The sequence below is a fragment of the Ranitomeya imitator genome, chromosome 9, assembly GCF_032444005.1.
Source record: "Ranitomeya imitator isolate aRanImi1 chromosome 9, aRanImi1.pri, whole genome shotgun sequence".
Lineage (NCBI taxonomy): Eukaryota > Metazoa > Chordata > Amphibia > Anura > Dendrobatidae > Ranitomeya > Ranitomeya imitator.
This window is the reverse complement of record NC_091290.1, coordinates 137,436,172-137,463,821: the sequence shown is the minus strand read 5'-3', so window position 1 is coordinate 137,463,821 and position 27,650 is coordinate 137,436,172. Positions and strand designations below refer to the sequence as shown.

At 40.0% G+C, this 27,650-nt stretch overlaps 1 protein-coding gene across 1 annotated transcript in view; it reads right to left on the bottom strand.

Moving 5' to 3' along the window:
- Positions 1 to 27,650, bottom strand: part of CDH13 (cadherin 13) — a 667,269-nt gene that overhangs the window by 62,383 nt on the left and 577,236 nt on the right. The window contains exon 10 of the mRNA XM_069739177.1: positions 21,180 to 21,433. Coding sequence (XP_069595278.1) covers positions 21,180 to 21,433 — 254 coding nt within the window. The remainder of the gene's footprint in view (positions 1 to 21,179; positions 21,434 to 27,650) is intronic.

Here is a 27,650-nt window from a genome sequence, read left to right as displayed (position 1 = left end):
TCTTGGCTGAAAACTTGGCCCCAATTGTATCCGACTTTCCCACTCCTATAGATAAAGGTCAATTTGATGCAAAAACAAGGACTTGAACCTCTTCATTCTCATTAATAGTGTCAACGTTTGAGCTCTCACCCATCATGTGAGCCATCCAGTCCCTGTAGTATAACCCTTCCAAGTCCAATGAGGTGTCCATTGACTCTCAATGGACTTTGAGGTGTTCAATAACCCCTCAAAATCCAATGAGTCATATCAATGTCTAAGAGTTACGGAGGACAAAAAAGCCATATACATCCAGTTCATGCATGGTAATTAATTGTAAGGACTGGTTGAATAAAGTCCAGGACGAGATGAATCATCTTTTATAATAAAAAGCAGACTCCTCATTCACCCTGGTGATGGACAGACCATACAACAGGGGCTGAAATTAAACCCGAATTAGATAGCTCTCCGGTACCTATACCGCGGGAGCGACATTTCCTCCAAATGACATAAAATCCATTTTATATTACAATAGAGGAATTACGGCTTCCTCTCGGCAAAGATAAAGATGTATTAAATTTTGCTGATAATCTTTAGAATAATTCCGTCTATTTTGACTGGATGGGACGTGACACTCTCCCTATCTCAATGAATGTCACTTATCCATACTTGTCATTAGTATTCATGAATTATCTGCGCTGATAAAAACGACAGACGATCCATCTCAGGAATATGACACAACATCGCTTTCGCCAAACAGCTATCAAAATGAAAGGGCCAAGTAGAGATGTAACGCAAGACCTGGCCGGTATCTAATCGGAGATCCGTGATTGAGCTGGCAAGCTTAGGTCAGAACTGATTAATTCTTCCAGGGATATTGATATAATATTGTTAATGAGATAGTGTCAAATGTCCAGTACCCTATGTATCCTCTTTTTAATTATGCTCTCATGTAAGGACAGCGGCCATCATAGCATAAGTTAAGTCCCTTTTAAAACAGGTCATTGCAAACTGCATGGGGATGAGCGATTATTCGGTCCCTACATAGACTATTACTTGTTTGCCGAGAAAGATGTGCTGTCAAGACGGATGATCTTTTACGATGCGGAAAATAAGCCATTAGCAGATAAATGGCTTATTGATGGGTAGAATTAAAGGGGTCTACCAGTCTAAACAAGTTATTACCTATCCACTTTTGGATCAGTTTGGGTTCCACCATTGGGACTCCGGCTGATTATCAAAACAAGGCATTTATGTCCCTCGTTTTTTCTAATATAATCCAGCTAGAAGATGTTGAAAATGCAACAAGTCACACATGCACCTCTGAAGCACTGTTTGCAGTAACCTTTCAGCTTCAAAATTGCTATCAAGAACAGGCTTGTCGCAAGCTACTCCATTTCCAAGAGCCCAGGGGTTGCCCTGGTTTTTTACCCTTTAACCACACTACAGGGATCTGGACTTACACAGTGGTCCTTGGGCAAGGACAACAGAGTCAACTACTGTTCGGTGGCGCAAGCTGGCAAGAAGGATAGTCTGGTAGCCGAATCAAATCCAGGAGGTCACGTGAGGAACAGAGTCATAGAACAAGCATGTAGTCAAATGTCAAGCCAAAGTCAAAGACTGGGAAAATTAGGACAAAACACAGAAGAACAGCACAGAGATATATACCAGGAAAGTATAACTATTGACTGGCCTGGTTTATATAGAACAGCCCACCCAGCAAACAGAAACCCAAAGTAACAAGATGAACCCCAGAGCTTCTGGACTAGCTAGAGCCACAAGTCCCAGAATAATATAGTTGTCAGGTATCACCTGCAACAAAGGCGCAGCCCAGCAGCTGAAGAAAAAAACAGCAAAGATGCTACAGCACCCTGCAGTTCCATCTAACACTATTCTGTTTGAACCATTCTGGAGTATATTCACTTTCCCAGACTTGAATGGTAACATGCACAACCTCAACACCTCTGGCCTGTGGTTTTATAGGAAAGAACAGGTGGCAATCTGGGCACAAGAGTGCCTTGTTTTGGTAATTATTTTGCATCCTAGCTAGGAGACTCACACTACTCTGCTATAATGAGCTTATCCTGTAATACCCCATTTAAGCTCCGTGTACACATATGACTAGCTTGGCCAGAATATGGCCATTAATTGCGTGTTCGATGATTTGTATGACCAATCTATATTTCCTCTTGACCAGGAAATGCGCTGGATAAAATAGTCTATACTTAGCCGTAATCGGCCGACCACATCTAGGTGTAAAAAACATTTCAACATGGGCGATCACCTTTCAGCAGACATAAGTCTGCCATTGGCCATGGCGAAATTTTTTTTCAAGTATAATTTTAAAAACATGCTCAACCGAAAAAGAATTGCTTGGTGTCATTCCAGTGATACAAAAGGCTCCTGTGACTGTCGATGGCTTCCCAGCTCTGACCTCACATCTCTCATCTGCATTTTATAACATTTTATAACACGAGAAAAATTCCCGTGAAAGCGCTCAATGTCATTTAGCCACATTTGGCAAGACGTCAATGAATTACGGTTGATCTACAATTAATTCTTGGAATAAACAGCAGTCTAAGCTGCGGCAGATCCGGGGCTCAGCAAGGCTTTCTCCACCACATACAACATCCATTAATAAAGCACAACAAGCCCGTCTCCACAACACACAACACTAATTAATAAAATCAGCGCAGTCGTTCTAAGGCTCTTTCTCCTTCGGGCACATTTTATATTATTTTAGATTTACAAAATTGTTGCAGAGCCCCTAACAAGCCTAGACCCGGAATTTGATTTCTGACTTTTGAGGTTGAGTTGGAATGATCAACCAAGTTTTCTTGTTTTTGAAAGAGTTTTTTCTTGTTTCCTTACCTAGTTTTGAAAAGCTTTTAAATTGTTTTGGAATTGTTTTTTTTTACCCCAATTTTGTTTACAGCCTTTTGATTGTACAGTGCCTAGAATGGAGCGGATTCCATTACGAAACGTTTCCAAAAAGTACCATGAACTTTCTTTGTTTCCACCAGGCGGTTTCAGAAATCTTCAAGTGGAAAAAAACAACGGAAAAGTAATGTGGTTTTGCAATAAAAATGATGAGTCTTTAAAGTGTTTGAGTAAATTTTCTGGAACTCAAAAATATTCCTAAAAAAATTTCATACACAGTTTTTGGAGGCTTTAAAAAAATGATTTTCAAGCTGAAACAGCTTCAGAAAAAGCTTGTATTTTGGTGAGTTTTTGATGGAATTTTTCTTTATCTGAAGTGTTTCCTTAAGTTGTTTTGTAGAGTTTTGTAACAGTTTTTCCTTAGAAAGTTTTTTTAGCAGCCTTTTGATTGCACAGTTTTTAGTTTGGAGTGGATTCCATCAAAAACCACTTTAAAAAAATTACTTAAACTTTCTTTGTTCCCACCAAGAATTTTCCAAAATCGGATGTGGAAAAAAATGACTGAACATGTGAAGAGCAATGTGGTTGTGGTTTTACAATGAAAATGAATAGGAACAGTCCTTTAAAGGTTTTTTTTAAGGTTTTTCCTTCAGGCAGTTTCTGGAGCGGACTCCCTCCTAAAAGCTCCTCAAAAATTTTCATTTGCACCATCGTGACTTAAGGCTTTTGAAGTTTTTTAAGGCTTTCAAATAGAAACCATTTCATAAACATTTCTTTTTTTTTTGATGGGGGGGGGGGTGTCGGGGAGTTTTTCTTTACCTGAAGAGTTTCCTTAAGAGGTTTTGAGCAGTATTTCCTTAAAAAATTGTTTAACAGCCTTTTGATTGAATGGTTCCTGGTTTGGAGCAGATTCCGTCAAGAGACACCTTAAAAAACGTTCTTCAGTCGTTTTTTGGAACAGACTTGCTCCAAACAGCTCCTCAAATTTTTTTTCAAAAAATTTCAACTGTACATAGCTTAAAAATGAATAGGAAGAGTCCTTGAAGAATCTGAGTGATTTTTCAGTCATTTTTCTGAAGTGAACCTGATCCATGAAAAGTTTTTTAAGGCTTTCAAAAAGTAAGCTTTTCAAGCAGAAACCGCTTCAAAAAAATGCTCCTGTTTTAGTTAGTTTTTGGAGGAGTTTTTATTTTCCTGGAGAGTTTCCTTAAGAAAAGATTTTCCTTGAAAAGCTTTTTAGTAGCCTTTTACTGCCTTGTTTGGAGCAGATTCCATCAAGAATCGCTTCAAAAAAGGGGACTTGAACTTTCTTTTTCCCAACAGGCGGTCTCCAAAACCTGAAGTGGAAAAAAACAACTAAACATGTGAAGAACAACGTGATGTTACAACAAAGTTGAATAACAAGAGTTCTTGCAGCCTTTAAGTAATTTTTCAGCCATTTTTTGGAGCAAATTCACTCCAAAAAGCTCCTACAAAAATTCCTTGAAAACTATGTGCACACAGTACTTTAAAGCTTTCAAAAATTGAGTTTTTCAATCAGAAACTACTGCAAAAAATGCTCCTTTTTATTGAGCTTTTGCCTCAGTTTTTCTTTTCTTGAAGTGCTTTTGAAAAGTTTAGATTTTTTTTCCTTAAAGAGTTGTTTTGCAGCCCTTTGATTGGACAGGCTTCTGCTTCAAATGGAAAGTCTAAGACCTAAAAAACTTTTTAAATGTTTAAATAAAAAATATTGATGTCCAACTAAGCCAAAAGCAAACCACAACTATATATAGACTACATATTAAACTTAGAGATCTAGGGAGCTGTTAGCGATTTCCTCATGCAATAACGGTCTTATGGATGATTATTTATTTTTTCATCCCAGGATCCAAAAGGAGATATTTTTACAAAATGACACATATTTGCTAAAATTGCTCATCGCTAATTATTATAATCATATACTCCTGCCATCTGCATAGATAATGTACTTTATGTCCTCCCCGTAATCTGCTCATGCTTTGGCTCCTCTAGAAACAACTATCATAAATTGTACTGCAGGCGTCCGGGATTGGTAATTTGAGCCATTTTTCAGCTGTCGACAATATGGATATACACTGTTAAAAATATTAGCTTAGTCATAATTAGCCCGTCTGAATAACGGAGGGACTGACGAGGCAGGGTGAGTTTTCAGCACCGATAATTATGCTTGTGTTTAATTAAGATCTACAGGTCTTCATATAGTTTGCTATACTTGGCCTCTCTTAATTTCCCAGAGTGAAGGATTTTATTAAGCATAGTCCTATCGGCGCCTGCTGACATCCAGGCTTAACGTTGCTAATTATAATTGCAGAAGTGGTAGAGACGCTCCAAGTATTAGACCCTTAAATCTGCCCCTGTATGTGGCAGCGAACGTGTAATTATTACATGACGACTCAGGCAAACATGGTCTAATAATAATTTATACATAACGAAAAAATAAGAGAAAATACAGTGGGGCAAAAAAGTATTTAGTCAGTCAGCAATAGTGCAAGTTCCACCACTTAAAAAGATGAGAGGCGTCTGTAATTTACATCATAGGTAGACCTCAACTATGGGAGACAAACTGAGAAAAAAAAATCCAGAAAATCACATTGTCTGTTTTTTTAACAATTTATTTGCATATTATGGTGGAAAATAAGTATTTGGTCAGAAACAAAATTTCATCTCAATACTTTGTAATATATCCTTTGTTGGCAATGACAGAGGTCAAACGTTTTCTGTAAGTCTTCACAAGGTTGCCACACACTGTTGTTGGTATGTTGGCCCATTCCTCCATGCAGATCTCCTCTAGAGCAGTGATGTTTTTGGCTTTTTGCTTGGCAACACGGACTTTCAACTCCCTCCAAAGGTTTTCTATAGCGTTGAGATCTGGAGACTGGCTAGGCCACTCCAGGACCTTGAAATGCTTCTTACGAAGCCACTCCTTCGTTGCCCTGGCGGTGTGCTTTGGATCATTGTCATGTTGAAAGACCCAGCCACGTTTCATCTTCAATGCCCTTGCTGATGGAAGGAGGTTTGCACTCAAAATCTCACGATACATGGCCCCATTCATTCTTTCATGTACACGGATCAGTCGTCCTGGCCCCTTTGCAGAGAAACAGCCCCAAAGCATGATGTTTCCACCACCATGCTTTACAGTAGGTATGGTGTTTGATGGATGCAACTCAGTATTCTTTTTCCTCCAAACACGACAAGTTGTGTTTCTACCAAACAGTTCCAGTTTGGTTTCATCAGACCATAGGACATTCTCCCAAAACTCCCCTGGATCATCAAATGCTCTCTAGCAAACTTCAGATGGGCCCGGACATGTACTGGCTTAAGCAGTGGGACACGTCTGGCACTGCAGGATCTGAGTCCATGGTGGCATAGTGTGTTACTTATGGTAGGCCTTGTTAAATTGGTCCCAGCTCTCTGCAGTTCATTCACTAGGTCCCCCCGCGTGGTTCTGGGATTTTTGCTCACCGTTCTTGTGATCATTCTGACCCCACGGGGTGGGATTTTGCGTGGAGCCCCAGATCGAGGGAGATTATCAGTGGTCTTGTATGTCTTCCATTTTCTAATTATTGCTCCCACTGTTGATTTCTTCACTCCAAGCTGGTTGGATATTGCAGATTCAGTCTTCCCAGCCTGGTGCAGGGCTACAATTTTGTTTCTGGTGTCCTTTGACAGCTCTTTGGTCTTCACCATAGTGGAGTTTGGAGTCAGACTGTTTGAGGGTGTGCACAGGTGTCTTTTTATACTGATAACAAGTTTAAACAGGTGCCATTACTACAGGTAATGAGTGGAGGAAAGAGGAGACTCTTAAAGAAGAAGTTACAGGTCTGTGAGAACCAGAAATCTTGATTGTTTGTTTCTGACCAAATACTTATTTTCCACCATAATATGCAAATAAATTGTTAAAAAAAACAGACAATGTGATTTTCTGGATTTTTTTTCTCAGTTTGTCTCCCATAGTTGAGGTCTACCTATGATGTAAATTACAGACGCCTCTCATCTTTTTAAGTGGTGGAACTTGCACTATTGCTGACTGACTAAATACTTTTTTGCCCCACTGTATATAAAAAAATATAATACTACATCCAGCAGGGAAGGCAACGGGCATCTCCATATACTGACTACTGGATTGTATTGCTTGTTCTCTTCTACATAAAATAAGCCCTAGCACTAGTGAGAAAGGCACAAGGGCAGTAGGAAATCTAGACAGCAAAGATATAGATGCAATAAGAAAAAGATTCATATGAAATCTCAGCTATTAAGTTTGGGATACAGAAATGGAGTCCTCTCCCCACATTACTCTCCTAACTGGTCCCAGCATCCAACTTCTGAAGATCACGTAAGTTAGTAAGTATAGTAGTTACATACATCTTGTACATAGGGGGCAGTATTATAGTAGTTATATTCTTGTACATAGGGGCAGTATTATAGTAGTTATATTCTTGTACATAGGGGCAGTATTATAGTAGTTTTATTCTTGTATATAGGAGCAATATTATAGTAGTAATATTCTTGTACATAGGAGCAGTATTATAGTAGTTATATTCTTGTACATAGGGGGCAGTATTATAGTAGTTATATTCTTGTACATAGGAGCAGTATTATAGTAGTTATATTCTTGTACATAGGGGCAGTATTATAGTAGTTATATTCTTGTACATAGGGGCAGTATTATAGTAGTTATATTCTTGCACATAGGGGCAGTATTATAGTAGTTATATTCTTGTACATAGAGGCAGTATTATAGTAGTTATATTCTTGTATATAGGAGCAATATTATAGTAGTAATATTCTTGTACATAGGAGCAGTATTATAGTAGTTATATTCTTGTACATAGGGGCAGTATTATAGTAGTTATATTCTTGTACATAGGAGCAGTATTATAGTAGTTATATTCTTGTACATAAGAGCAGTATTATAGTAGTTATATTCTTGTACACAGGAGCAGTATTATAGCAGTTATGTTCCTGTACATAGGGCAGTATTATAGTAGTTATATTCTTGTACATAGGGGCAGTATTATAGTAGTTATATTCTTGTACACAGGAGCAGTATTATAGTAGTTATATTCTTGTACATAGGAGCATTATTATAGTAGTTATATTCTTGTACATAGGAGCAGTATTATAGTAGTTATATTCTTGTACATAGGGAGCAGTATTATAGTAGTTATATTCTTGTACAAAGGGGGCAGTATTATAGTAGTTATATTCTTGTACATAGGGGCAGTATTATTGTAGTTATATTCTTGTACATAGGAGCAGTATTATAGTAGTTATATTCTTATACATAGGAGCAGTATTATAGTAGTTATATTATTGTACATAGGAGCAGTATTATAGTAGTTATATTCTTGCACATAGGGGCAGTATTATAGTAGTTATATTCTTGTACATAGAGGCAGTATTATAGTAGTTATATTCTTGTATATAGGAGCAATATTATAGTAGTAATATTCTTGTACATAGGAGCAGTATTATAGTAGTTATATTCTTGTACATAGGGGCAGTATTATAGTAGTTATATTCTTGTACATAGGAGCAGTATTATAGTAGTTATATTCTTGTACATAAGAGCAGTATTATAGTAGTTATATTCTTGTACACAGGAGCAGTATTATAGCAGTTATATTCCTGTACATAGGGCAGTATTATAGTAGTTATATTCTTGTACATAGGGGCAGTATAATAGTAGTTATATTCTTGTACACAGGAGCAGTATTATAGTAGTTATATTCTTGTACATAGGAGCATTATTATAGTAGTTATATTCTTGTACATAGGAGCAGTATTATAGTAGTTATATTCTTGTACATAGGGAGCAGTATTATAGTCGTTATATTCTTGTACAAAGGGGGCAGTATTATAGTAGTTATATTCTTGTACATAGGGGCAGTATTATTGTAGTTATATTCTTGTACATAGGAGCAGTATTATAGTAGTTATATTCTTATACATAGGAGCAGTATTATAGTAGTTATATTATTGTACATAGGAGCAGTATTATAGTAGTTATATTCTTATACATAGGAGCAGTATTATAGTAGTTATATTCTTGTACATAGGAGCAGTATTATAGTAGTTATATTCTTGTACATAGGGGCAGTATTATAGTAGTTATATTCTTGTACATAGGGGCAGTATTATAGTAGTTATATTCTTATACATAGGAGCAGTATTATAGTAGTTATATTCTTATACATAGGAGCAGTATTATAGTAGTTATATTCTTATACATAGGAGCAGTATTATAGTAGTTATATTCTTGTACATAGGAGCAGTATTATAGTAGTTATATTCTTGTACATAGGGGCAGTATTATAGTAGTTATATTCTTGTACATAGGAGCAGTATTATAGTAGTTATATTCTTATACATAGGAGCAGTATTATAGTAGTTATATTCTTGTACATAGGGGCAGTATTATAGTAGTTATATTCTTGTACATAGGAGCAGTATTATAGTAGTTATAGTCTTGTACATAGGAGCAGTATTATAGTAGTTATATTCTTGTACATAGGGGCAGTATTATAGTAGTTATATTCTTATACCTAGGAGCAGTATTATAGTAGTTATATTGTACATAGGGGCAGTATTATAGTAGTTATATTCTTGTACATAGGAGCAGTATTATAGTAGTTATATTCTTGTACATAGGGACAGTATTATAGTAGTTATATTCTTGTACATAGGGGCAGTATTATAGGAGTTATATTCTTGTACATAGGAGCAGTATTATAGTAGTTATATTCTTGTACATTGGAGCAGTATTATAGTAGTTATATTCTTGTACATAGGGGCAGTATTATAGTAGTTATATTCTTATACCTAGGAGCAGTATTATAGTAGTTATATTGTACATAGGGGCAGTATTATAGTAGTTATATTCTTGTACATAGGAGCAGTATTATAGTAGTTATATTCTTGTACATAGGGGCAGTATTATAGTAGTTATATTCCTGTACATAGGGCAGTATTATAGTAGTTATATTCTTGTACATAGGGGCAGTATAATAGTAGTTATATTCTTGTACACAGGAGCAGTATTATAGTAGTTATATTCTTGTACATAGGAGCATTATTATAGTAGTTATATTCTTGTACATAGGAGCAGTATTATAGTAGTTATATTCTTGTACATAGGGAGCAGTATTATAGTCGTTATATTCTTGTACAAAGGGGGCAGTATTATAGTAGTTATATTCTTGTACATAGGGGCAGTATTATTGTAGTTATATTCTTGTACATAGGAGCAGTATTATAGTAGTTATATTCTTATACATAGGAGCAGTATTATAGTCGTTATATTATTGTACATAGGAGCAGTATTATAGTAGTTATATTCTTATACATAGGAGCAGTATTATAGTAGTTATATTCTTGTACATAGGAGCAGTATTATAGTAGTTATATTCTTGTACATAGGGGCAGTATTATAGTAGTTATATTCTTGTACATAGGGGCAGTATTATAGTAGTTATATTCTTATACATAGGAGCAGTATTATAGTAGTTATATTCTTATACATAGGAGCAGTATTATAGTAGTTATATTCTTATACATAGGAGCAGTATTATAGTAGTTATATTCTTGTACATAGGAGCAGTATTATAGTAGTTATATTCTTGTACATAGGGGCAGTATTATAGTAGTTATATTCTTGTACATAGGAGCAGTATTATAGTAGTTATATTCTTATACATAGGAGCAGTATTATAGTAGTTATATTCTTGTACATAGGGGCAGTATTATAGTAGTTATATTCTTGTACATAGGAGCAGTATTATAGTAGTTATAGTCTTGTACATAGGAGCAGTATTATAGTAGTTATATTCTTGTACATAGGGGCAGTATTATAGTAGTTATATTCTTATACCTAGGAGCAGTATTATAGTAGTTATATTGTACATAGGGGCAGTATTATAGTAGTTATATTCTTGTACATAGGAGCAGTATTATAGTAGTTATATTCTTGTACATAGGGACAGTATTATAGTAGTTATATTCTTGTACATAGGGGCAGTATTATAGGAGTTATATTCTTGTACATAGGAGCAGTATTATAGTAGTTATATTCTTGTACATTGGAGCAGTATTATAGTAGTTATATTCTTGTACATAGGGGCAGTATTATAGTAGTTATATTCTTATACCTAGGAGCAGTATTATAGTAGTTATATTGTACATAGGGGCAGTATTATAGTAGTTATATTCTTGTACATAGGAGCAGTATTATAGTAGTTATATTCTTGTACATAGGAGCAGTATTATAGTAGTTATATTCTTGTACATAGGGGCAGTATTATAGTAGTTATATTCTTGTACATAGGTGCAGTATTATAATAGTTATATTCTTGTACATAGGGGCAGTATTATAGTAGTTATATTCTTGTACATAGGTGCAGTATTATAGTAGTTATATTCTTGTACATAGGTGCAGTATTATAGTAGTTATATTCTTGTACATAGGGTGCAGTATTATTGTAGTCAGGTTATTACACATAGTAGTTATTGTATTAAAGTTTGTATTCATTTGTGAATAGTTGATAGTTTTGATAAACTAAATACATTCCCAAATCTCTGAAAGGAGTTTTATAAGAAGCGTATTATCAGTGGGCGGTATTGAATACACAGGAAACCCCTGTAGAAAATACCGGTATTCGTTTTTAGCCTTCTCCTGAGGCACAATGTGAATGGTAATTATAATGGAAAAAGAGAAACAATTCCGAAAATGTATATTTTCTTTATGATTGAAGCAAATGATAACAGCGCTGTGAATTGTCCTTTATAACATCAGATATTGCGGAGCAGCGGGTCCATTTCCCCGAGATATAGTAACAAATATACCTTTATTTTATTGCTGCTTCCTGTATTCAGGGTAGAGGAAGAAAGCAGAATGCTGCGGGCCAACGGCATAGGAAAGAAGAAAGTGGATTGTCTGAAAAGAAAACCATCGCCCGAAGACGCTGCTCCTTCCCAACCCTCCCTACGGAGTCAAGTAGAAAAAAAAAATACTTGGAATAGACAAGCTGAGAATTAATCCTGCCGCAAATACAAGTTGTAAAAATGGAGCGACTTACTGCAGACGAAGCGTTAACTGCATGACAGGGGATATTAGTGTCACTCAGTACGGCGGCTGTCACTGCGAGAGGACGGCTCCCGCTGCTGTCAACTTGTGATGGCACCTATACCGGTGCGTAGGCAATGTCTATAGCAGAGGTGTCCTGTCTGGATGCAAAATCTGTAGCATGAGGCATCCATAGAGTGCTAGGGTCCCCCTACGGGGCAGAAGGGCGTTTAGGGTTCATCCGGATTCGGGCCAAAGGTACAAATTCATCCTCTGCAAAACTGAGACCATTGCACATAAGGACGCTCCATAAAAATGGTGCATTCGGTCCAAAAAATGGAGAGCAGGAACTCGGGATAGACCGAACTTGTGCAACCTTTACAGGGGCATCTTGGACTGGAGCGAAAGCCACATTCACACAGGGAGGATGCTCTGCAGAGTTTGCAGCAGATTCTATGGTGGGCTGACCAGAAAAAAAAATCACCATAAATTTATACCCCCTAAGAGGTGTCAATAATAATGACACTTGTGATACATATTATCGCACATTATGATGGAAGGGTTCAATTTTTGGAGAGTAATCAGCCTATTGGCCAAAAAGGATTTTTTTGAAATTATTACTTTAATAATAATAATAATAATAATAATAATAACAATTTCTATATAATAGTTAATAATTTAATATAATATTTAATGTAGTAATAATGCAATTATTTTTTAAACTAATTTGGATAATAATAATTACATTTATATTAAATTTAATAATAAATAATTCCTATTGGCAAAAAATAATTAGTATGCAATAATAATAACAATAATAATTACTATTTAATAATAATTAATAATTTCATATTGTATTTAATAATAATGTACAATACAGACCAAAAGTTTGGACACACCTTCTCATTTAAAGATTTTTCTGTATTTTCATGGCTATGAAAATTGTACATTCACACTGAAGGCATCAAAACTATGAATTAACCCATGTGGAATTATATACTTAACAAAAAACTGTGAAACAACTGAAATTATGTCTTATATTCTAGGTTCTTCAAAGTAGCCACCTTTTGCTTTGATGACTGCTTTGCACACTCTTAGCATTCTCTTGATGAGCGTCAAGAGGTAGTCACCGGGAATGGTCTTCCAACAATCTTGAAGGAGTTCCCAGAGATGCTTAGCACTTGTTGGCCCTTTTGCCTTCACTCTGCGGTCCAGCTCACCCCAAACCATCTCGATTGGGTTCAGGACTGGTGACTGTGGAGGCCAGGTCATCTGGCGTAGCACCCCATCACTCTCCGACTTGGTCAAATAGCCCTTACACAGCCTGGAGGTGTGTTTGGGGTCATTGTCCTCTTGAAAAATAAATGATGGTCCAACTAAACGCAAACCGGATGGAATAGCATGCCGCTGCAAGATGCTGTGGCAGCCATGCTGGTTCAGTATGCCTTCAATTTTGAATAAATCCCCAACAGTGTCATCAGCAAAGCACCCCCACACATCACACCTCCTCCTCCATGCTTCACGGTGGGAACCAGGCATGTAGAGTCCATCCGTTCACCTTTTCTGCATCGCACAAAGACACGGTGGTTGGAACCAAAGATCTCAAATTTGGACTCATCAGACCAAAGCACAGATTTCCACTGGTCTAATGTCCATTCCTTGTGTTCTTTAGCCCAAACAAGTCTCTTCTGCTTGTTGCCTGTCTTTAGCAGTGGTTTCCTAGCAGCTATTTTACCATGAAGGCCTGCTGCACAAAGTCTCCTCTTAACAGTTGTTGTAGAGATGTGTCTGCTGCTAGAACTCTGTGTGGCATTGACCTGGTCTCTAATCTGAGCTGCTGTTAACCTGCGATTTCTGAGGCTGGTGACTCTGATAAACTTATCCTCAGAAGCAGAGGTGACTCTTGGTCTTCCTTTCCTGGGGTGGTCCTCATGTGAGCCAATTTCTTTGTAGCGGTTGATGGTTTTTGCCACTGCACTTGGGGACATTTTCAAAGTTTTCCCAATTTTTCGGAGTGACTGACCTTCATTTCTTAAAGTAATGATGGACACTCATTTTCTTTACTAGAATTTTTATTATGGCAAGAAAAAAGCAGCTAACAGTCTATTCAGTAGGACTATCAGCTGTGTATCCACGAGACACAACACAACTGATGGTCCCAACACCATTTATAAGACAAGAAATCCCACTTATTAAACCTGACAGGGCACACCTGTGAAGTGAAAACCATTCCCGGTGACTACCTCTTGAAGCTCATCAAGAGAATGCCAAGAGTGTGCAAAGCAGTCATCAAAGCAAAAGGTGGCTACTTTGAAGAACCTAGAATATAAGACATATTATCAGTTGTTTCACACTTTTTTGTTAAGTATATAATTCCACATGTGTTAATTCATAGTTTTGATGCCTTCAGTTTAAATGTACAGTTTTCATAGTCATGAAAATACAGAAAAATCTTTAAATGAAAAGTTGTGTCCAAACTTTTGGTCTGTACTGTATATTTAATAATAATTTAATATATATTTGATTTTATAATAGCTATTTAATCATTTCATTTAATCATTCTTATTTTAATTATTACTATTGGCCAAAAAAGGATTATTTGGAAATAATAATGTAATTTTTTTTAATTGAATTTGGTTAATAATAATGACATTTTTATTAAATTTAATAATAAATAATTCCTATTGGTCAAAAATAATTAGATTTCAATAATAATAATGACAATAATAATTACTATTTAATAATAATTAATAATTTAATATTGTATTTAATAATAATCTAATATATATTTGAATTTATAATAGCTATTTAATCATTTAATTTAATAATTCCTATTTTAATTATCACTATTGGCCAAAAAGGAATTTTTGGAAATAGTGACTTTAATAAACCGATCAGCAGATTGTTGGGGGTGTAAAATAGGTTATCAGTATCAGATCAGTGAAGGTCCGACACACCCGGCAACTCTACCAATAAGTTTTAATTAAAAAAATGTGCTGCAGTACCCAAAATGGCCACTACATAGTATATGGAGCTGTGCTATTTAAGGTGAATTTCTTGCTCAATATTGGGGGTGTCAAGTGTCAGACCCCCCCCCAAATATGATATTCTTGACCTAGCCTATGAATAACTACGTGTCGGATTAACCCTTTAAATTAAAGTCACTGGTCCCTATTGCAAAATCCATACCTTTGTTTTACATTGTTTTTTCCACAAAAAAAAGAAACTAATTAATTAATGACATTTTTTGCATCTAATAAATGGTTTTTGTAGCATGAGTCATTTCTACTCGTCAACACATGTCGAAATCCTACTCCGGTCGCTGCGCCTAGACATAAGTAGCTTCAATATTATGCAAAGGGAGAAAAAAAAAAAGCTAAAATTAATTATGATTTATCACAGGAGAAGTATAGAAAAAAATTGAACAGAATTACAAAAGATTTAATTCACATTAGCTCTTAATTAAAAGTGACAAACCATAAAGAATGAACATGAAAGGGAAGGAACAAAAAGAAATCAGTAAGAATGAACCTGAAAGGAAGCAAACTATTTAAAGGGATTGGATAGTGAGCAGACTTTAATAGAGAAGAGATGCTCAAAAATAAATTGTATTAAAGGGGTTGTCTCCGCCTTTATTCTATACTATTTCAGGGTAAATAGAATTTTTGCAATTGAATATTTGGCTTTTTACAGGATTTTTTTGTTCTCCTCCTCATTCAACTGTGGTCTGTGGTCGTTACGGAACGATTCTCAGTTTACTCATTCTGCAGCCAGTGCAACGCAAGAGCCTATTGAAGGCAAAACATTTTAAGAAACCCAATAGTAAAAGTGAATTTTAGCCCCAAAAGTAAAAAAAATAATAATAAAAAAAATTGGGTTGTGGAGTAGGATGAGAAACACCCCCATTTTAATTTGGATAATGGACTCTTCCACTTGTGTTCACGCCCCCGAGGAACAGAGATCACAGTTCTCAATATATTTTACAAGAAGGACAAACTTTTAGCGCTTTGCTCACGTTACACTGAGGGTTCATATATTAACACGTCGGACGCCGTCATATTTGCATCACTTTGTAGGGTGTCAGAAATTAATTTTTTTTAAAAAAAAGGGTTTTTCTGGTGTCGTCCTCCACGCACGGGTAGGAGCGGCAAAATAATGTTGTAAGTCTAGAAGACAGAAATATTAATATAGGAGGATTAGCAAATTATAATAATGAACATGACAATCTTCCCCAAGAGTCTTAGATTAGGGAATTATAATTGTAAGTCACTAAATTAGCTTTTTTAATTGATTTTTTTTTTAATTCTTAAATATATGTATACAGCCGAGCTTAATAATTGTCTCTCTTCCCCAAAGAACGGAAAATTGAATCGAAATGCCCGATTATTCTCTATATCTATTTTAGAATGCAAAAAACTTTAATCATCTACCAAATGTTATACATTTATTAAAAAAGGAACAGAGTGAACGATAGGAAGTATCATGTGTGATATTTAAAATACATAAAACCAATGTAAAACTAGAAAATCAGCATTTTTGAACACTTGGAAGAAGTCATGCTGGAGTAGGAGCCAATGTTTCCTACTTATCATGTCAGTCTATTGAAGTGGGCTGGACTATTCCTATATAAATATCACACGTAGGATACACAGCACACCTGCTCCAAGACGGCACGGATACACAGCACACCTGCTTCAACACAGCAGGGATACACAGCACACCTGTTCCAACACAGCACAGATACACAACACACCTGCTCCAACACGGCAGGGATACACATCACACCTGCTCCAACATGGCACAGATACACAACACACCTGCTCCAACACTGCAAGGATACACAGCACACCTGCTCCAACACGCCACGGATACACAGCACACCTGCTCCAACACGGCACAGATACACAGCACACCTGCTCCAACACAGCACAGATACACAGCACACCTGCTCCAACACAGCAGGGATACACAGCACACCTGCTCCAACACAGATACACAGCACACCTGCTCCAACACGGCACAGATACACAGCACACCTGTTCCAATACAGCAGGTATACATATCACACCTGCTCCAACACGGCATGGATACACAGCACACCTGCTCCAAGACAGCATGGATACACATCACACCTGCTCCAACACGCCACGGATACACATCACACCTGCTCCAACACGGCACAGATACACAACACACCTGCTCCAACACGGCACAGATACACAGCACACCTGCTTCAACACAGCAGGGATACACAGCACTCCTGCTCCAACACTGCAAGGATACACAGCACACCTGCTCCAACACGCCACGGATACACATCACACCTGCTCCAACACGGCACAGATACACAACACACCTGCTCCAACACGGCACAGAAATACCGCACACCTGCTTCAACACAGCAGGGATACACAGCACACCTGCTCCAACACGGCACAGATACACAGCACACCTGCTCCACCACAGCAGGGATACACAGAACACCTGCTCCAACACAGATACACAGCACACCTGCTCCAACACGGCACAGCTACACATCACACTTGCTCCAACACGGCAGGGATACACAGCACTCCTGCTCCAACATGGCATGGATACACAGCGCACCTGCTCCAACACGGCAGGGATACACAGCACACCTGCTCCAACACGGCAGGGATGCACAGCATACCTGCTCCATTATGGCATGGATACACAGCATACCTGCTCCATTATGCCATGGATGCACAGCACACCTGCTCCAACACAGCATGGATACACAGCACTCCTGCTCCAACATGGCATGGATAAACAGCACACCTGCTCCAACACGGCATGGATACACATCACACCTGCTCCAACATGGGAGGGATACACAGCACACCTGCTCCTACACGGCACGGATACACAGCACACCTGCTCCAACACAGCACGGATACACAGCACACCTGCTCCAACACAGCAGGGATACATATCACACCTGCTCCAACATGGCATGGACACACAGCACACCTGCTCCAACACAGCACAGATACACATCACACCTGATCCAACACGCCACGGATACACAGCACACCTGTTCCAACACAGATACACAGCACACCTGCTCCAACACGGCACAGATACACAGCACACCTGTTCCAATACAGCAGGTATACATATCACACCTGCTCCAACACGGCATGGATACACAGCACACCTGCTCCAACACAGCATGGATACACATCACACCTGCTCCAACACGCCACGGATACACATCACACCTGCTCCAACACAGCACAGATACACAACACACCTGCTCCAACACGGCACAGATACACAGCACACCTGCTTCAACACAGCAGGGATACACAGCACACCTGCTCCAACACTGCAAGGATACACAGCACACCTGCTCCAACATGGCACAGATACACAGCACACCTGCTCCAACATGCCACGGATACACATCACACCTGCTCCAACACGGCACAGATACACAGCACACCTGCTCCAACACGCCACGGATACACATCACACCTGCTCCAACACGGCACAGATACACAGCACACCTGCTCCAACACGCCACGGATACACATCACACCTGCTCCAACACGGCATGGATACACAGCACACCTGCTCCAACACGGCATGGATACACAGCACTCCTGCTCCAACATGGCATGGATACACAGCGCACTTGCTCCAACACGGCAGGGATACACATCACACCTGCTCCAACATGGCAGGGATACACAGCACACTTGCTCCAACACGGCAGGTATACACAACACACCTTCTCCAACACGGCATGGATACACAGCACACCTGCTCCAACACGGCATGGATACACAGCACTCCTGCTCCAACATGGCATGGATACACAGCGCACTTGCTCCAAACACAGCAGGGATACACAGCACACCTGCTCCAACACGGCAGGGATACACAGCACACCTGCTCCTACACGACAGGGATACACAGCACACCTGCTACAACACAGCATGGATACACAGCACACCTGCTCCTACACGACAGGGATACACAGCACACCTGCTCCATTATGGCATGGATACACAGCACACCTGCTCCAACACAGCATGGATGCACAGCACTCCTGCTCCAACATGGCATGGATAAACAGCACACCTGCTCCAACACGGCATGGATACACATCACACCTGCTCCAACACGGCAAGGATACACAGCACACCTGCTCCTACACGACAGGGATACACAGCACACCTGCTACAACACAGCACGGATACACAGCACACCTGCTCCTACACGACAGGGATACACAGCACACCTGCTCCAACACGGCACGGATACACAGCACACCTGCTCCAACATGGCACGGATACACAGCACACCTGCTCCAACACGGCAGGGATACACAGCACACCTGCTCCAACACGGCACGGATACACAGCACACCTGCTCCAACACGGCACTCGTGCTCTGCTCCAGCATGGCACAGATACACATTACTCCTTCTCCCATACTGCACAGATACACAGCACTCCTGCTCCAACACGGCATGGATACACAGTATTATTGCTCCTACATGGCGCAGATACAGCACTCCTACTTCAACACTGCACAGATACACGTCACTCCAGCTCCCACATGGCATGGATACAGAGTACTCCTCCTTCCATACTGCACAGATACAGGGCCCAGCAGAGAAATCTCCGTTTCTCAGGTCGGCCAGTCCAAACCTTTTTCTACTCCAACATGGCATGGATACATGGCACTCCAGATCCAACACTGCAGAGACACACGGCACAGATGCACGTCACTCCTGCTGCCACACGGCATGGATACATAGCACTCCAGCTGTAACACTGCACAGATACACAGTACTTCTAACTCCCACATGACGCGGATGCATGGTACTTCTACTCCTATATGGCACAGATATATGGCACATCTATTCCCACATGGCATTGATACACAGCACTCCTAGTCCAATATGGAAGTCCTATATGGCACAGATACATGGCACGGATATATGGAACTCCTACTCCGACACGGTACGAATACAGAGCATTTCTATATAAATAATGAGAGTATTTTTCTGTCAGGGAAGCAAAAAAAAAGTTAAAATCATGCAAACAATAGAAAGTATTTAAAGAAAACCTTCCCCCTACTACCAGATTCGTAATGCACACTTTCCTTGGTGCCCTCCAATTGTCTCCAGATTCCTCCTAGGCAGAGACCAGCATTCTGGTCCTCCTGCATCCAAGATGACCACTATGGTGGTATGGGGAGCATAGTGATGAGCCTGAACCCCATCTCTCCAGCCTTTCCTGTGATATGGAAATGTTCTCTTCGGAGAGGAAGACAACTAGAACTTTAGCGCCAACTATAGGAAGTAGCAATCCTAAAAGTCAATGTCAACTCTCTAACGAGCCTTGTCACGTGACTTAGGATAAAAGCCAAAATCTCAATAAGCTGACACTGTGTTTCGGGGTGCTGCCCCTCATCAGTGCAAAGTATGAGATCTGGATTAGCTGTGTGAGAGGCGTCAAACTGGGATCCAAGAAGTAATGTTTCTTTTTGTCGAGATGAGGAGACTTTTAAGCCGCAATGCTTAATATGCAAAAGTATTGTCAATTTTCGGTGCCGGGGTGGAGGGTCATCTTAATGTCTCCATTGGGATCCACCCATTTGAAGACGCTATTTTATACACTAATCATCTTTGCCCCATAGGATGGATTTTACCAGTATAGAAAGCAATGAAAAACAACTGCACAAGACACAAAAGCTTCAAAGCCAACAAAAACACATCATCGATATACCGTCCATGCCAAAATAAAATACAGCTCCAGTAGAGATTGGCCACCATGATCCAAACCAAAATGGTGCACAATGGAGCCACAAAGAAGCTCAATCACCATCATTTTCCAACCATTCACCGGAAAATACCATTGGCATAAAGGATTCTTAAATGGCAGGAAAAGGATTGACAGACTGTAATTCATATCACAACCACTTAGCGGTGACATATAAACACAATAACATAAACATCTCCTGGCAGAGTATCACAAAATCAGAATTTTTTTTCCAAAGCTGCTCATCTCGTGGCACACATCTTGGGATATATTGAGCCCAAAAAAATGGTAAGAAAGGAAATGTGAAATAAATAAAAAATTAAACCTTTATCTTATCCTGGGCATACCATTTAGAAGTACAAACTTTTTGGAAAAAGAAAAAATTGAGAGTTTAGATATTCCTCATACGGCAGAATGGTTTGGTCCATCCTTGACCACAGGAAACTTACCGTATAGTTTGATGCTGCAGAGTGTCTGGATCCGTAGCGCTCACTGTAAGCAACATAGATCCGATGGGAATGTTTTCTTGTGTCGACACTTTCATAGGATCAGGTTGAAAAACTGGACCCTCATTGACATCTAATACATTGATCTGAACTGTGGCTGTAGAGCTTGCACCGTATCCAATGTCTGGGATAAGAGGATCTTCATTCTCAACTTTGATCAGTAGCGTGTGAAAAGCCAAAATCTCACAGTCCAATGGCTGCAATTCAAAAAACAGACAAGTCTTATTATACTTGGAGGAAGTTGTTACATTCACGGTCACCATGATTCAATACTGACTGTATTTATATAGACGCCAAACTATTTTAGCCGCCTTAGGCACAGGTTTTGGTTTTTTTTACAAATCCAGAATTCCTATTTTGCATAGGACAGTTGTTTATGGTCTTCAATTTAGGCACTGATATGTCAGAAGAGACCTAAAGAGACCTAATATGATCTGATATGTCAGAAGGGACCTAAAGAGATACTTGTCAACTCTCCTGGAAGGTTCTTTGGAAAAGATGATACCTCGGAAGAGTTGCCATGCCTGCTGAAGAAACTTCCCAGGACCACCACTGCCCAAAGATTTGCTCCGCCATGGTATCTGGACTCAACCCCAAGTATCTGGACTCATGTTCAGAGACCAGGCTACATAATCTAGCCATGGCAATGAAAAAATGGTATTTCTGTGACCCTAAAAAACATTATAGGCATGCCAGAAATCTGGAAAAAGGTGAAGGATCCTTTCCAACGTTGTAATATTCTCTGGAGAAATTTGTGATGCCCAGAAAGAAAAATGTGCTGCTCGCTGAGTGGGATGCGCATTATAGGCAGCACAAAGAGCTCAAACAAGACCATGAAGGTCATACATGTATACAGTATATAACACAGAAAGTGAGGGAGGCACGGGCATCTTATATGGCCATAGAGGAGGACAAAGGAGTCTTATAAATGAGTGTGGCACGTAAAAAGTGGGTGACGTATGTTGTTTCTTCATTTTGCCCTGAAAAATTCTTTAAAAAATTTTACCAAAATTTTCTCAAATTGTAAAACTTCCCTTCAATAGCTACAAACAATTTTACTAAAAAAAAATGGTTTGAATCCATCATGTCTACATGGACGAGCTCTTTTTTTGCCATGTTGTATGTTTTGGTGCCTGCAATTATTGTGATGCAAGCAATGCTTGTAGGTAGAGCTAGAATTTATGGGTTTGGGGGTTTCAAACAAAATTTTGGAGACCTAATTATTAGATCTTATTTATAGAATTGATTGGCATACAGAAAAGGAACTTTTGGGACACTCTAGGCTCCAAGTACCGGGTGTGACCATAGGTTCCTCACCCCAACACCCGTGCAAGCAGTGGATTATTGAGCGAGCAATGTCCTGCTCCATATATAGTAAGTTATTCTGTTTAGCACTACATTATCTCTGGTTGTAAAAATCAGCAGTCTGATAAATGTTCTCCGGTCCATGATCCTGACTTCGAAGATTGTATCCTTCGTCTGATTTGTGTTCCTCCTTCATATTTATGAAGATCTGACTCCATATTGCCCCGATTATAGCTCGGTGCTGAGCATGAGCGGCAATAATACACATGATCATTCTTATCCCGGCTCAGTAGGGCAAACACAAACAAAGCTTTATTAAAACTGAATGAGCATTTACATGAAAGCTGCGATTTCTCATATATTGTGCATAATCTGTCACCTGAACAAGTCCCATACTTAATTCACTGCTGTTGGTCAATGTTGGGGCAGTGGGGGCTACACACTGCCTGAACCCACCGCTCAGATCAGCCGAGATTCCGGAATCCTGCATTATACAACAAATACTAAATTCTATTTAATTTAGAGAGATAAATGTAGAAGACAAGAATTATTAAGAGGCAACGTCTTACTCATCCATCCCTAGCCCTACACTGTCATTTTCGGGGACCACTCTTGCATTAAAAAGGTTTTCCTCTGAGCTGCTTTTTACAAAAACAATCATAATTCTGTATTAATGCTAATATATTCACTGTGAATATCATAAATTACCTCCTGCACTATACTCCAGAGCTGCACTCATTATTCTGCTGGTGCAGTCACTGTGTACATACATTACATTACTGATCCCAAGTTACATCCTGTATTATACCCCAGAGCTGCACTCATTATTCTGCTGGTGCAGTCATTGTGTACATACATTACATTACTGATCCTGAGTTACATCCTGTATTATACCCCTGAGCTGCACTCACTATTCTGCTGGTGCAGTCACTGTGTACATACATTACATTACTGATCCCAAGTTACATCCTGTATTATACTCCAGAGCTGCACTCACTATTCTGCTGGTGCAGTCACTGTGTACATACATTACATTACTGATCCTGAGTTACATCCTGTATTATACTCCGAGCTGCACTCATTATTCTGCTGGTGCAGTCACTGTGTACATACATTACATTACTGATCCTGAGTTACATCCTGTATTATACCTCAGAGCTGCACTCACTATTCTGCTGGTGTAGTCACTGTGTACATACATTACATTACTGATCCTGAGTTACATCCTGTATTATACTCCAGAGCTGCACTCACTATTCTGCTGGTGCAGTCACTGTGTACATACATTACATTACTGATCCTGAGTTACATCCTGTATTATACCCCTGAGCTGCACTCACTATTCTGCTGGTGCAGTCACTGTGTACATACATTACATTACTGATCCCAAGTTACATCCTGTATTATACCCCAGAGCTGCACTCATTATTCTGCTGGTGCAGTCACTGTGTACATACATTACATTACTGATCCTGAGTTACATCCTGTATAATACCTCAGAGCTGCACTCACTATTCTGCTGGTGTAGTCACTGTGTACATACATTACATTACTGATCCTGAGTTACATCCTGTATTATACTCCAGAGCTGCACTCACTATTCTGCTGGTGCAGTCACTGTGTACATACATTACATTACTGATCCTGAGTTACATCCTGTATTATACTCCAGAGCTGCACTCACTATTCTGCTGGTGCAGTCACTGTGTACATACATTACATTACTGATCCTGAGTTACATCCTGTATTATACTCCAGAGCTGCACTCACTATTCTGCTGGTGCAGTCAGTGTGTACATACATTACATTACTGATCCTGAGTTACATCCTGTATTATACCCCAGAGCTGCACTCACTATTCTGCTGGTGGGGTCACTGTGTTTTCTCATCATCTATTTATGGATACAATTGGAAAGTGCTGGAAGAAACAAGCATCTTTTCAATTAAAAGTTTATTTTTTTTAAATTGTCTGCATTCTCAGAAACAGAAGAATTTGTCATTTTGAATGTTTTGTGTACATTGTCTGCATGTTTGCCCAAATCTGCACTTTAGCAGTGGTTCCCGAGCCTGTGCAGCTCTTACAAGCTTGTACAGGAAAGATATATATCTTTGTACCGTGTTAGCCAGTAGATAGAAAAATATTTGGAATTGAGAGTCCTCAGTGGTTGGTATCTTTTCAGTTAGCCATTGAAAGGTATCAACCACTGAGGACTCTCAATTCCAAATATTTTTTACAAGCTTGTAAGCACAGACCTACTGCTGGCTGGGATCACTTTATGCCACTTCAGCATTAGGGAGTGCACTGTCAATCTTCAGATAGGCACGTCCCTTTGGGAAAGCAGGAGGCTTGGGAGCGTTGCTCTTCCAAATATAAAACTTGGGGGTCAGAGTTTTATGGGCTTCCAAGAACTTTCTACCACTCGATTTGAAGATTTGATATTATTTCTCGAATACATAGCACATAGTTTAGCTCCAGGATGGGTTGATGGAGTTGTCTACTTTTCGGCCAGGCAGAGACATGTTGCAACCTAAGGTCATAAAGAGTTTTTCTGACTTTCCAGAGTACAAGATGATCTTCAGAAACGCTGAGGGTCTTACACCATTCAATAAGGGACTACCCAAGTTGTAACAAGGGCTCAAACTTTGCCCTTACACCATTCAATAAGGGACCTGTTATGGCTGGCAATCAGGCAACACAGCGTGCAGTAATCAGCGCACATACAGAGATCTGGCAATAACCAAAAACAATAGGACGAGCTCTGAGATGTGGAATCTCTGTAGACTGCAGTACCTGATCTATCCTCACACAACTATAAGCAGCAGTGGATTGCGCCTATCACTACCTATGCAACTCGGCACTGCCTGAGGAGCTGACTAGCCTGAAGATAGAAACACAAGCCTGACTTACCTCAGAGAAATACCCCAAAGGAATAGGCAGCCCCCCACATATAATGACTGTTAGCAAGATGAAAAGACAAACGTAGGAATGAAATAGATTCAGCAAAGTGAGGCCCGATATTCTAGACAGAGCGAGGATAGCAAAGAGAACTATGCAGTCTACAAAAAACCCTAAAACGAAAACCACGCAAAGGGGCAAAAAGACCCACCGTGCCGAACTAACAGCACGGCGGTGCACTCCTTTGCTTCTCAGAGCTTCCAGCAAAAGTTAATAGCAAGCTGGACAGAAAAAACAGAAAACAAACTAGAAGCACTTATCTAGCAGAGCAGCAGGCCCAAGGAAAGATGCAGTAGCTCAGATCCAACACTGGAACATTGACAAGGAGCAAGGAAGACAGACTCAGGTGGAGCTAAATAGCAAGGCAGCCAACGAGCTCACCAAAACACCTGAGGGAGGAAGCCCAGAGACTGCAATACCACTTGTGACCACAGAAGTGAATTCAGCCACAGAATTCACAACAGTACCCCCCCCCTTGAGGAGGGGTCACCGAACCCTCACCAGAACCCCCAGGCCGACCAGGATGAGCCACATGAAAGGCACGAACAAGATCTGGGGCATGGACATCAGAGGCAAAAACCCAGGAATTATCTTCCTGAGCATAACCCTTCCATTTGACCAGATACTGGAGTTTCCGTCTAGAGACACGAGAATCCAAAATCTTCTCCACAATATACTCCAATTCCCCCTCCACCAAAACAGGGGCAGGAGGCTCCACAGATGGAACCATAGGTGCCACGTATCTCCTCAACAACGACCTATGGAATACATTATGTATGGAAAAGGAGTCTGGGAGGATCAGACGAAAAGACACCGGATTGAGAATCTCAGAAATCCTATACGGACCAATAAAACGAGGTTTAAATTTAGGAGAGGAAACCTTCATAGGAATATGACGAGAAGATAACCAAACCAGATCCCCAACACGAAGTCGGGGTCCCACACGGCGTCTGCGATTAGCGAAAAGCTGAGCCTTCTCCTGGGACAAGGTCAAATTGTCCACTACCTGAGTCCAGATCTGCTGCAACCTGTCCACCACAGAATCCACACCAGGACAGTCCGAAGACTCAACCTGTCCTGAAGAGAAACGAGGATGGAACCCAGAATTGCAGAAAAATGGAGAGACCAAGGTAGCCGAGCTGGCCCGATTATTAAGGGCGAACTCAGCCAACGGCAAAAATGACACCCAATCATCCTGGTCAGCGGAAACAAAACATCTCAGATATGTTTCCAAGGTCTGATTGGTTCGTTCGGTCTGGCCATTAGTCTGAGGATGGAAGGCCGAGGAGAAAGATAGGTCAATGCCCATCCTACCACAAAAGGCTCGCCAGAACCTCGAGACAAACTGGGAACCTCTGTCAGAAACAATATTCTCAGGAATGCCATGTAAACGAACCACATGCTGGAAGAACAAAGGCACCAAATCAGAGGAGGAAGGCAATTTAACCAAGGGCACCAGATGGACCATTTTAGAAAAGCGATCACAGACCACCCAAATGACCGACATTTTTTGAGAAACGGGAAGGTCAGAAATGAAATCCATCGAAATATGTGTCCAAGGCCTCTTCGGGACCGGCAAGGGCAAAAGCAACCCACTGGCACGTGAACAGCAGGGCTTAGCCCTAGCACAAATTCCACAGGACTGCACAAAAGCACGCACATCCCGCGACAGAGATGGCCACCAGAAGGATCTAGCAACCAACTCCCTGGTACCAAAGATTCCTGGATGACCGGCCAGCACCGAACAATGAAGTTCATAGATAACTTTACTAGTCCACCTATCAGGGACGAACAGTTTCTCGGCCGGACAACGATCAGGTTTATTAGCCTGAAATTTCTGCAACACTCTCCGCAAATCAGGGGAGATGGCAGACACAATGACTCCTTCCTTGAGGATACTCGCCGGCTCAGATAACCCCGGAGAGTCGGGCACAAAACTCCTAGACAGAGCATCCGCCTTCACATTTTTAGAGCCCGGAAGGTATGAAATCACAAAATCAAAACGAGCAAAAAATAACGACCAACGGGCCTGTCTTGGATTCAAGCGCTTGGCAGACTCAAGATAAGTAAGGTTCTTATGATCAGTCAAAACCACCACGCGATGCTTAGCACCCTCAAGCCAATGACGCCACTCCTCGAATGCCCACTTCATG